General features: G+C 36.6%; 1 protein-coding gene across 1 annotated transcript in view; it reads right to left on the bottom strand.

The window, feature by feature from the left end:
* The window catches only part of lman1 (lectin, mannose-binding, 1), a 17940-nt gene extending 6594 nt beyond the window's left edge, over nucleotides 1-11346 (bottom strand). The window contains exons 1-10 of the mRNA XM_015376338.1: nucleotides 11113-11346; nucleotides 8986-9140; nucleotides 4868-4975; nucleotides 4475-4536; nucleotides 4051-4150; nucleotides 3839-3962; nucleotides 2881-2939; nucleotides 2643-2775; nucleotides 2333-2520; nucleotides 1552-1628 (exon numbers count right to left, since the gene is read on the bottom strand). Coding sequence (XP_015231824.1) covers nucleotides 1552-1628; nucleotides 2333-2520; nucleotides 2643-2775; nucleotides 2881-2939; nucleotides 3839-3962; nucleotides 4051-4150; nucleotides 4475-4536; nucleotides 4868-4975; nucleotides 8986-9140; nucleotides 11113-11311 — 1205 coding nt within the window. The 5' untranslated portion in view covers nucleotides 11312-11346. The remainder of the gene's footprint in view (nucleotides 1-1551; nucleotides 1629-2332; nucleotides 2521-2642; nucleotides 2776-2880; nucleotides 2940-3838; nucleotides 3963-4050; nucleotides 4151-4474; nucleotides 4537-4867; nucleotides 4976-8985; nucleotides 9141-11112) is intronic.
* Nucleotides 11347-13429: the final 2083 nt, after the last annotated feature.

Genomic DNA, 13429 nt, shown 5'->3' on the forward strand with positions numbered 1-13429 from the left:
GAGGGACACACAATTATGTTACAGGACCTCCGGGAGAAAAAAAACAAAAACGACCAGACTCGATAGTGGTATCGATAAGCCCAAACGTTATTGATTTTCGGGTTTTGAAAAAAGTGGAACCGGGTCCTTGATAGAACCGGGTTTCGATCCCCATCCCTAATAAAGAATGACTAAAATAATAAAAGTGGGAAAATTAAACTACTGTGATCCGGAAGTCTGGTACGCTTAGTTTGGTCGGTCTGATTTTGCCCCAATTTCGTCCAACAATAGACGTCAAAAAGATGTTGCAAAGCCAGTTTTCAACATCTTTTCACCGATCTTAAAATTGCGGCTTTTCACCTTTCACTTTTCAACCAAATGTAGACGTTGTTTGGATCATGTTGAAATCATGTCTTTTCAACCAAACTTTGCTCCATGGGTACAGTTTTCTAACGATACTGCCACCTGTGACCAAAACACAGAACTGCAGCCACTCATTCTCGTAGTTCGCACCTATTTTTACTTTTATCGTCTTACATAGAGTTACCATTATTGTCTGAGTTGAACTGGATAACGGTTGCTTCTTAATATCTACAAAATCAATCTTGAATATAGCGCTTCAACTGTTTGTTAATTAGGACCCATTTAACATGGACATACTGCAAAACACTGAGTGAACTTCTGACCTGAAGTAAATTCAGGAAAATAGGCTACAGTCTTATTGATGCATCAGCGCTGAACTACTGAGGTGTCCGTCTGTTTTAGTTATAAACGGTCAAATAAAAATGCTTTTTTAAAGATATTTATCAGGAAAAACTAACATGTCTCTTTAAGGAGGTTTATTAAGAAGCATTGCAATAGAATAATGGAAAATATTAGCATGTTAATGCAGAGAACACTACCTAACCTAATTTGGTTAGACCCATGTCTTATTGGTTCTAACAACAATAGTGCCTTTATATGTGGACTACTAGCCCGCTCACTACATAAAATATACATGGAGCTTTAGGGAAAAGTCTGGTCAGCGAGGAATGATCAATGGAGCGTTACTTATACCTAAAATCACTTATCAATTATTGAACAGTATGGAATAATTTCATATTTAAAGTACTTTGAGAAGTTTGAATTCTGAATATGACCGCATCTTTCCTTTAGTTTAATCTGTCAACATTATAAAATGCAAATCATACCCCCCACACACATACGTATGCATCGAAGTAACGTCACTTGTTTGTAGCACGCCTGCTGTTTGTGTCAGAAAGGTACAAAAAAGAAATAAGCTTAACTGGAAGACAGTGTGATGTTTATCCTAAATCTGCGAGTGGCAGGCATGTGCTAAGAGAAAAGCAGTTTCATTAGGAGCAAAGCTTTCTGAGAAGGAAGCATTACAGCAGCTGGATTATCAGGCCGGCCAGTACCTGAGATTTTACAACCATCCTGAGATTAAATATGATTTAGGAGATTTGTCCAGCAGGATTTTCAATGTTTTTCTCTGGTATCATGGGTATTTCTTTATGTTTGTTGCAAAAACAACTAGTTTGTAAGAACACGTCATGCAGTTCTGGTACTCACTTCAGTTCATTGAGGTTTCTAAGAAGCTCCTGCTGCGTAGATATGACTGAAGTCAGCTGCTGACTCGCAGAATCGGGCTGAGAGGGAAACACAGATTATTTTCCTGACGCAATAATAACCCTAGGTTGATGTTTAACAAAACAAACAATCTTTATAGTGTTTACCTTCTTCTTCTACCCTGGCAGATTAAGCTTTTAAAATTATTTTCATACAGCAAAGTAGTGTGATTCTGACAGAAAATAAGTGTTTAAAAGCTATAAATCCCTTTTCTGTTTTTATTAATGTATAAAGAAAAATGACAGATTAAAAATTATTGACAACCTCCTGATTAATATGAGGAGCAATCTTTAAAGCCATTACAGGCAATCAAACCCTTTTTTAAATCAGCTTCCAGCATGTTTCCACTGATATTTGATGATTTTATTATAAGGTCCAAATCAGCAAGGTTGAAAGTCCTAGTCTCTAGCAGATCCAAGTCAGCGGTAAAGGCGCTCCAAAATATTAATATACCTCTTATTAAATTAAAATCATTTTAAACCTAGATCTGTCAGAATCACTCTGTAATAACCAACTTTGGTGGTACACAGTAGCAGTTTGTGTTAGCTTAATTTCTTCACAAAGAACGTCATATAATAAGTCAAGCATATAAGTAATAATGTGGAAAACCTCTCCAGATAAGTTAATGTCAGTTTGGTTTGCATTTTATGCAATTATAGATATATATATATTATATATATATATATATATATATATTTATATATTATAGTGCTTCTTTGCTTACCAGTCCTGACCCGGTACTTGTCCCCTTTTTGGAAATCTCCTCTGTAACAACTGAAAGGTAGCGTCGCTGCTCATCCAGAATCATAGCCAGCTGTCGGTTGATCTGCTTGATTTCCAGATGGATCCGGTTCTGGCCCTCAAACACCTGGCGGATCTCGCGGTCATTCACGCTTTCATAAAAATCGTCAACTGTAACCCCAAACAATTAAACACAACAACGTTTTGTAAAAGGATTTAGGACTCAATGTTCCAATCTTTGTATTTATATCAATATATTTGATATTTAAGATAATAAACAGTATAAAAGCTACCTGGTTCTCCTTGGACATTTGGGTGCTCCTTTTGAAACTCCTCTTTCTTTTTATCGAGCTCTTGCTGGAAATTCTGAAATTCCTCCTGGTATTTGTCTTTTTCTTCTTTGGGAATCTCAGAATCAACCGAGGGCTTTAATGAATACAAAAAAAACAACAAAAAACAGTGGAGGTGACTGAGCTGTACATCAATAATGGTGCAGATGACAACTGAGGACCAATAAAAAAGTAGGATTACCGGTTCTTGGCCTGGCTCTGTGAGTCTGAACAACAAGAACGACAAAACATCATGGTCATCTGATGGAGCAAGAAAAATTTATTAATTAAAAATACCCAAGAATATATTTAATGGGAACAGTCAAGGTAGATACAGACAGAATAGAAAAGTATTTTGCAAGGTTTGTTGAAAAGGTTATTGAACATCTTGGTCACCATCATGCCATTCTTTAAAATTTTATTAGAATAAAAATCAATGAAAGAAAAAACAATATATCCATAATATTTTTGAGCATTTTAGAAGAAAAAATATCAAAATATAACTGAAATTTGGGGGATTTTTTTATTTTTTTCCCCCTACAGAACCATCTGGTAATTTAAGTGATTGCACATTTTTACTTCTTAAACTTAAAAAGGCATCAAAAAGCAAGAAGACAGTCGACTGAAAGGTGAGGAGAGAGTATGATGTCGCTGCTGTTGTCCTATTGCTCTGAAGTAGAGAGCATCAAGTTGTATGAGAGTAACGCAGTAGTGGATTAAAAAAAATCTCTGCACCATTTGATTTCATCTCTAAAAAACATCAGAAGTCGGCCGTTACTCAGTCATAGCTTTATTGCAATAGCTTGCAGAGATAGAAACAATCTAAACCAGTTATACCTAAGTTGTGATAATTGATCAGCAAACATGGAGTCTTTAGACCCAACACAGGCATTTGACTAAACATTGACTATAAAATGGTGAGGCGTCTTTATGCTGTAGTGTTTAAATAGATAAGAATTGGTCAGAAATGGACACAAACCAAACAGATTGGTTGCTGATGTTATTTTTTCCTAGAGCCAATCTGGCAGTAAAATTATTGTCTTAATTTTAGTTGTGTTTTTATTCATTCTTAACTGAATAAAAGGATTCCTGATTTAACTTTTTCTTGGTAGTTTGATATAAATGACAAAAAAGCCGTTCATTCATTCATTGAGCAGTACCTGCTAAACCTCCAGTGGCAGCTGAGATGCCAAAGAAGCCTTCTGTCGGAATGATCATGTTTTCCACTTTCGTGCAGAATTCATAGTCCTCTTTGTCTGGAGTGAATCCATTGTTGATCAGAACCTAAGGAGGAATATTAAAACATGTATGAAGCGGTTTGCTTTAAAGGACCAGTGTTGCTTTGCATGTGTGATTCGGAGCTTTCTCCTACCGTCAGTGTCTTTCTGTAGTATGTTAATTTGGCTCTGATTGGATACGGTTTGTTGCGGAAATCTCTTAAACACGTTCCAAGGGCCTGCGTTGTACCATCGCTGAACGAAAACAAAATTCAGATAAATCATTTAAAGTCATAAAAAACAACACTAGACATTCTGTGATGACAAAAAGAAAGTCCAATACAAAGTTCACGAGATAATTGACTAACATTAATATTTTTGTAAACACTGCGGTCTCTAAGATAAACTGGAACGGCACAGAAAAAGTGATTTAAAGCTTTCACTTGCCCATGGGAGATTAGAAAAGATAGAGGATAATTTACTTTCCAAGCAAATGTAATCATATTTTCTAATCTCCTTTAAGTTGCTGGAATGGGAGTTAGTGAGGTCACCAGAGGAAAACCAGAAATGTTTACTTACTTTTGATGGTCATAAACAAGGTTGCCATTGTTCCCGACGACCAGTATGGCCGGGTTATTTTTCTGGGAGAGTGAAGCACAAAAAGAGAAAACAGGTTAATCTTTTTGTTTTCTGAGGAGCAGAAGTGGCTTTGCTTGTAGGTAATCTTATTTAAATCACAAATCCTATACCTGAAGAACAGTAATTATTTAAAATACTAAAATAAACAACTTTTTTTGAACCAGTTTGAGCTTCTCTTAAGACAAAAGCACAAATGTAAGGATTACATTTTTAACAGGATAAAGGTTTCCTTAAGCTGATGCCACCTAAAAAAACAACTCTTCCCTCAGGTTATTTGCCTGGATTGTTTAGAATTCCAATGATTTATTATTAAAAACTGAAGATGACACAAACCTTTCCATCGTTGTCAAAGGAGTCAAAGAAGATGCCGACTCCGTTCCACCTGTCAGCAGCACCGTAGACGGGGCCGTCAAGGCCTTGCTCGGTGGTAAACCACACTGCCTGTTGGAAGAAAAACATTGAAGATGTTAACATTTATTTATTTATTTAATATTGTTCAACCTGAAGAAAAACTTAACAATACATTCTAGATATTAACAAAGAAGGATAATTGTAGATACAGATTTTTAAGAATCACCATAACAATTATAGCATTATATTATAGCAGCAAACACTTGAATCTGTTTCTGGAGCCACATGTGGCCCTCAAAGTCCTCCACATTGGCTCCTTATAACTTTGGCCAAAAATGAAACATATTTCTAAATATATAAAGCTCTTTTTTTTAAAGGCATGTTTTTTTACTAACTACTTTTCTTTTATCTGTTTTTTCCCAGGTTTCTTCTTCATTTTACAGGCACTTGAAACGAGGTAATCCAAAACAATGACATTATTGACCGCTGATAAAATTTGTCTTTGTTCTGAAACCTAAATTTAAACATACATTTATTTTTCTTTCAGTAGATAATCCTGCTTGTTTTAAAGAATGAGGGCAAATTTGGCTGTTTTGGGAAATAAAGTTGCAGATCTATGTTTAGACTGATCTGAGCTGCTTCACGTTTTCTTTAATGGTCACATTAAACATTGAACAAAGCTTTTAGATTACCGTACATTCAACTTTATTATCATTGCACAAGGCAATTAAATGCAGTTTATGTCTAACCAGAAGTGCAATAACAGCAAGTGCAGGATATATAAAGCTATTACTATATAAAAAAAAAAAAACTAAAACTAAAACTTGGACAGAAGCTTTCTGATTTAAAGTGCAGTGAAAGCTAATTGCATATTGCAGTTAAAGTATGATATTGCAAAAGTACATGTAAACAGGTAAGTAGTGGGAGAGATTAATCTAAACAACTGTTACTATAGTAACAGTGAGCAGTGCAAGTAAACATTATAGTATTGCAAATAATACATTTTTACAACAACAACAAAAAAGGCTTGATATTAAAAGTAATATTTCTTCATAATCCCAAATCCATGGTATCTTCAATGTATTTCGATATTTCTAATCAGAAATCAACATTTGCAATAAATTAATTTTGTAAAATATGGTGGTTTGTTTGAAGCTTTTGTGGATCGCTTCTACTAATTGTTTTAATCGAGGGTTCCTAGAGATGATCTAATCACACAAACCTAAACATTTGAAGACTTCAAGTTTGGCAGTTTTTTAAAGATATTCTAGTTATTTAGGGTGACAGAATATTAACCTTGGACCTGATTTAGCTGATGAGAAGCAGTTTTTTAATTAAACAATGAAGCAAGATGTCTAGATTAGAGTAGAATCCTCATTTTACTGCTTTATTTTCCAGCAGCTCCATTTCAAAATGTATTATTCTTACTTGTCATATGAGGTAAGAAGCCCCCACAGCCAGATAGAGCCACCACTATTTTTGCCTAGCTTTCTCTAAATATAATGCTTAGCATTCAAGCCAAAATGATCAACCTTTGTCTCATCTTACCAGAGAATTTTAGAGACCATTTGCAGAAATGGTCGTCCTTCCGGAAGGTTCTCCTCACTCAACAGATCAACACTTACAGAGAGACCATTGTGTTCTTGTCCACCTCCCTGACTAAGGCCCTTCTCCTCTGATTGCACAGTTTAGACGGTTGGATAGTTCTAGAAGGTGTTATGTTTGTGCCAAACTGCTGACGGAGGCCAATTTGCTCATTGGGAACCTCAACACAGGAGAGTGTTTTCTGTACGGTTTTCTAGATTTGTGCCTTAAGACGACCCTTTGTAGACAATTCCCTTGAACTAATTTTAACTAAGTTTTTTTAGGGCTGCAAAATACTGGTAAAAACCTTAACCAGATTTGTAATTGACCAAAAATGTGCATTTTGTTTCTGTGAACAAAACAACTTGGTTTTATTTTCTTAAATCGCTTGACCACCTTCAGGCACAGCTATCCTCAAAAAGTGGTACTTAAATAATAACTAAGCATTTTATTGCAGTCCTGACAATTTATTGCTTGGGATTCAAAAAGTCAAAACATTAAAAATATATATCTGGTCAAATGATATCTGCAGCAGTTAGAATACATTAAGGTAACCTGTGCAGTGCAGACTGCTTGGGCTGCTTTACAACTGCATCCCTGACAGCCCATACAAGCGGGTCCTGAAAGGAATGTCATGAATCAAACAGGGAGTGAGGCATGCTAGCTAAATAAAACATCTGCTTTTGGAAAAAAAAAAATAGAAGAAAAATAAATGAATGGTCAAATTGCAAAGTAAACATACACCATTTCCTTTGCTAAACGGAAACAGCAACATGACAATCAGGTGCCATTTTGTGTTCAAATATAGCCGTTTTGCCTGGGGTACAGGTGCATACTCTTGCTTTAATACTTGATCTTGCAAGATTAGTGGTCTATTGGAAGGCCCGCTATTCTGAGGCTACGTTTAATGAGAAATGAAAGTATATAGAGTTGCATGCTAGCAGTGTGTTTTGGGGTAAAAGCAGGTCAGTGCAAACAGGATGCACCTGTGCTCCATCTTGAGCGTGATAATATAACATAATGCTTCAGTTTCTCAAAGAGGAGACACACCTTTGAAAACCAGCATCACAAGTTGAACACACACTACTTCTGGGCAGAGTCATAAACACCCTGAGGGGTCTGAGAGACGAGTAAACAAATAGGATCAGAAGTGAACCAAATGACACTAACATGCTTGGGAAGATGTATGTGAATATTTGAATTGGCCTTATCTGGAAAATACCTCGGGTGGCTTAATGATTCAGATGCTTTTATTTATGTATTTTTCTAGAAACAAATTAAGCTCAAAAGTAATAAGATGGCATTTGGTATTTATGAATAGATACATCAGCACTTCCCTAAACTACACTGCAGCACAGATAAATTCATCACCAAAAATTTTTGTCTTGGAGAAGTTCCTCTTTTTAAGGGGTCAACATTTCTAAAATTACTTTAAGGGTAAAAAAAAAAAAAGAAAAAAAAGAAAAAGGGTTACCTTTTTTTACCCTTGAAGTCAGGTGTCACTAAAAACTTCAGAGATGATAAAATTCTTAATAATGAAATGAAGAGCAATAAAATAAGACTAAATTTAAGATGCAGTTAACGAATGGGTGGTGCTAATTTCAGATCAGACTCATGTGGGCTTTACTTGGTCCTTTAGGGCCAGAAAGCTCTGAAGACTGAGCTTTCCATGGAAGAAGGTTAACTTTGCGTCTAGCTGAACATCGCTGTAATGATGTGGCAAAATGTTTTTGAGATTATTTTTCTACCAAAAGATTCAACGATAATCAATTTCAAAGTTTAATGGAAGAGCCCATTCTTATTTAAGCTCAACTTTTCCACTGACCGAGTCGAAAGGTGGGCATGAACCATTTCTAAAAATGTCCAACTGTTATTCCTATTTCACTGTCCAAGAGAAAAAAACTAAAATTTCAACACTTATTTCTTACTGTAGGACCTAATATGGTCAAAGGGGAATTTCTCTAAACTATGAAATGTGGCATTACAGTAATGGTTTTAATTTTTTTTGTTGTTGTTTATTTATTTTTATTTTTTAACACATGTTTAAAGGGGTAATTAAGAACTAAGGGACCATTCAGACTGGGTGAATAAAATGAATAAAACTTAGATACAACCTGCACAAGTGAACCAGTCTAGGAACCTGCAGTGGCATGTGTTGTTAGTAGGACGTCCACTGAGCATTTAGGGTGTAACCTAAATCACATAATGCAATTCCTATGGATGTATTGTGCCCTAGTTTTAGATAATTGCACTTTTTTTAACACTTTAAATAACTCATCTATCTGTTAAATCAAACTACGCTTTTGGATTTTAGTCCAATTCTAATCTTTACACAAAAATTCAAATAATCATTAGCGGGTGGAGTTCCACATACAATTGCTTTAGCTAGCAGATTGTTAAGTAACACCTCTCATGTGTTCCACTTCACCAACCTGGAAAAACATTTCTACACATTTTGCCCAGGGAGTGGACTTGGCTGCATCATCATGGCTCAACAAGAAATTAAACCTGCTTACCAAACCGTCTGCTCCCATCCTGCCTCTTCCAGACACCCTGAAGGTCACCTCAGCCTCCCAGTTCTCAAAGTTAACTTTGTTTTTCGTCCACACAGACCCCCTCTGACTCCTGAGCGATGGGGTAATGCGGACCTGGTCTGCACTTGGAATAGCATCTGGAACCAAGATGGAAAAGAATGAGTTCTGGATAGAAGATAATGTGATTTTTATGTAGCTTTTTTAGTGGGCTACAAGCCACAGAAATGGGGTCCTGCTATTCTTAATCTATATCGAAGAGGGAATATTTTAAGAAAATATGGTAATCATTTCAATTGCACCATCCAAATTTACCTCTTGTGCTTTACTCTCACAAATTCCACAATACTAATGACTCAATTTTCCATTGTTCCCCTCCAGGTTAAGAGTCTGTCATCGTCTATCACCGCTGACCTTAAATCCCTCCCCTCACTCCCTTAGGGCCCTGTCACACCTTGCCGATTTAGCCAGCATATGCCTGACATCCCTGAATCTTCTAAAACGCTGATATATGTTGAACATTCTATGTATTTTTTTCAATTTTCGGCTTATACATAGAGTATTCATTACAAGTCCAGAGCGTATGTCCAACAACAGCCTAACTTATGCATAAAGCACGTCAGCGTAATGCCCATGAAATGTCACAAGCCAGTGTCCTGAGGGGGGCAGCAATGCTCCCAGCGGTCCCTGGCCTGCAGAAAATGATTTATTTGATTGCGGTATTAACCCAGCTGCTGTTGAGCGCCTGCCAAAAAAAAAGAACTAAAAGAAAAAAGAAAGACTGAAGGTTTGCAGTCGCAGCAGATTCAGCATCATGTCTGCTAGGAAGTTTGTTGGTCGTGGTCATGAACACAGGAAAGATCCTTCACACTCACCTTCTCGCTCACCTTATGATGGGGATGAAGTCTGGAGGAGAACTGACAGTTTCCCCCTGTGAACCTCGTTTTATACCAAAACGCTGCCAATACGCTATTATACAGTAGTGCTAACTTAGAAACACGGTCAGTGTTTATCTGGAACACGTCAAATACATTGATATGCGTTGGAGATAAGTTCTTGATAAGTTATGCACAGGTTACTCAGAGGTTTTGGATAAGCTGGACACCACGACTTATGAGTAACTCACACTCAGCGTACCTCAACGATCAAATAACTTACCTGTAACTTATGGCCCACGTGTGAGCATACTCATCGTATGTCAACGTGTCAAGCTTGTTTCAGAGTACTTCAGAGTGCTCATAACTTTTACAAAACGTACACATAACCAATCCGACATATGCCCGCATTTTTGACAGATTTTTCGTACGTCAGGTCTAAATCGTAAAGGTGTGACAGGGGCTTTATTTTGAATGTTTGGAGCTTGATTTTCAAATGAAACACCTTGATGACTTCTCTCCTTAACATCTTACAAAAATACCCACTTTCCAATAGACCCAGGTCCCTTTTGTCTCTTTTCATTACTTCTTAATCCCATCTGTTTATAGTCACACTAAGCCTACTAGATAAAAAAAAACACTGAACACAACTTATTTGGACACTGATCAATGTATCAATCACCTCAAATTTGACAAAACTCATCAGAGTGCCATCTAAATTTTAAATCTAAATCATCCTCTAATCGTATCTGATATTGGAGAGATTATCTTGTGCAGATTTGTTTACAAACTTGCTTGCATCATTTGTCACTGTGACCCTTGGAGTTAGGAATTTAGACACATGGAGTCTTTGCTTTACAAACCTTAGGGCCAGTTTTTACAACTGAGAAGATAAATGCAAGATTAGCAACCAATAATAAATTGTTTAACAGCAAGAAGCGTTAAATATTAACACTGTTATAGATTTATGCAAAATAGAATAGTTGACTTTAGCTAATTTTAATTGGAATAATGATAAAGCAGTTCATTTTTGAACTGGACATCCTCAGGTGAAGAGTGTGAGCTGAGATTTAAGCAGGTTTGGACAGAAAAGAGAAACGCGTTTGAACTAAACGGGCAGAACCGACTGCTCACCATACACTCCACGGTGCTCATCGTCTCAATGTCAGGTTACGACCTAAAAAGGCTGCTTCTAACCGGCTTGTTTTATGATGTTGACATCTGGATACAAACTTACTTCCACTGTGGATCCAGAACGGAATACTGCCGTCGGACTGAGACAAGTGCGGTCCTTTGAAGCTGTATTTGTACTCGAAGCGGCGGTGAGGAGGCTCCTCCGAAGCCGAGCCTCCTGTGGAGACGTCGGCGAGGCTGCGGTGAAATATAACAGCTGTAAGAAAACTTACTGTTAACAGTCGAGCAATGCACACCGCCATGTTGCTGCCTCACTGCTGACGTAGCGCTCAAACCGACAGCATGACGGGATGCGAGCTGGGCCAACAGGGCGTTTTCTCATTGGTCGGTTTTCTGCTTCTTTCTTCTTCTTCTATTCTTGCTACGAACAACGGTTTATGAGTCTTTTCTGAGATTCGAATCATTTGGCTCAGTGAAGTAAAAAAAGAGCCGAATCTTTCAGTTCTTGAACTACTTTGTTCAGATGACCTCCATCAACTTTTTATTTTTATTTTATTTTATTTTTTATTAAATCAACATAAATGACAACACAGGATACATTTACAGAGGTAATTTACCAACACAAAACCCTCCCTGCCCTCACCCCCTCACACTCATTCCCATCCATATACCCATTAATTCATCCACAAATTACATTTTTCAGAATAAACATTTGAGAACTTCCCATTCCCATTTTCTGGCTTCATCATCTGTTTCAACCGTATAACTTTCTAAAGTTAAATAATGCTGAATAAAGCTTTTAAAAAAATTAATTGACATTGACATTTAGTTGTTATAATTCTATAATCTAGTGTGTTTTTGATAGCCACTATTTGACCACTAGATGGTCAAATGTGTTTGACTGAACTTCTATCTAATTTCTTTATGCATGATTTAGTCATGCATATAATATGGTTGAGGCATGCTAAGACTAGAAATTTGCATAAACTGTAAGATACACAGCTTTATTATTTTTTTCTCTGGCATTAAATCAGGACAAACTTCCTGTTTTGGGTCAGTTAGGATTACCAGACATATTTTGTTTGACAAATTTCAGAATGGTGTAAAAGAAATGTTCTTACATTTTTCAAAGTAAAGATTGTAGATTTTCTGAATAATTAGCAATATTCCAATTTTAACCAAGGCAATAACCAATGTACGTTGATTGGTGGCCGAAAGTGGATAGGCGACAGAACCTCAGGGTTAAGCTACACTGTTCCAACAGGAAAATTAATGAGCACAACAGCCATATTTTCTAAATAAAGACAAACAATCCTTCCCTACAGCATTTACTAACAAATAGAGGCATATATAGTGGATACAATTCTTTCAGGTTTAAGTTCTGGGGCAAACATCTTTTCCATTGTCATTACTAGTTTTTATCAATAATCCTTCCGCAAAAAAAATATATTTACAAGTAAAAATACTAACATAAATTGATTATTTAATAAGTTTTTATTAAAGCTTCAGTAACAAACTGAAGCTTTGACTTTCTAGTGACAATCTTTACACTTGTAAGAAATCTGCGGAGGCTTACAAGTCTGGAAACACAATTCCAACTGTGAAAACAGAAGCATTTTGTTGTGTGGATGATTTACTGCAAGGTACTGGTGCACTAAAAAATAAAAAAATAAAAAAACAACATAGCCAAATTTGAGGGTTAAAAAACATTATACTGAAATACTGACATTACAGATTGATATCTCACAGAAGGGTTTTCCAAATAGGCGGTAACTGTAGGCCTCGGTGTCCAAGGCCTTGCTGCCATAAAAGGCGCAGCCCTTATAGTAAGAAAAAACAAAGACAGAGGAGGAAAAAGAAATTATATTTCATACTTTATCCTTAGCAGGATAGAGGTTGAAGCTGCAAAAAACCCAGAGCATATAAACTTCATATTGGCTTATATTGTTATGTTCTGGTCCAGGGAACACTGCATTAAAATAAATAAATGGTGGAGTGGTAGCCTAGTGGTTAGGGCATAGGGGTTGAAATCCAAAGGTTCTGAGTTTGAAACCCAATCCCACAGACTGCAAATCTGGGTGTCTCAGGAAGACACTTAACCCCCGATTGCTCCACGATGGCAGCCCACTGCTCCTCAAAGGGGATCGATTGAATGCAGAGAGTTAATTTCTCCATTGTGAGATCAATAAAGGTAAATGTATTTATTTATTATTAAATATCTAAAATGACCCTGGGGGGACAAAAAAGGCTAACATACAGTGGACCAAAGGTAGTAAGATACTAAGAAGTGAACCATATAAAGAGCCTTAAGCCAATTTTAACCATTGGTAACATCTTACTGTTTCAATTATGCATTGCAAAGGTGCTAAACACAAAAAAATATTGCTTTTAGACTGAAACAAGATATGTTCGCCAGATTT

Source organism: Cyprinodon variegatus, unplaced genomic scaffold (genome assembly GCF_000732505.1).
Source record: "Cyprinodon variegatus isolate N-32 unplaced genomic scaffold, C_variegatus-1.0 Scaffold134, whole genome shotgun sequence".
Taxonomy (NCBI): domain Eukaryota; kingdom Metazoa; phylum Chordata; class Actinopteri; order Cyprinodontiformes; family Cyprinodontidae; genus Cyprinodon; species Cyprinodon variegatus.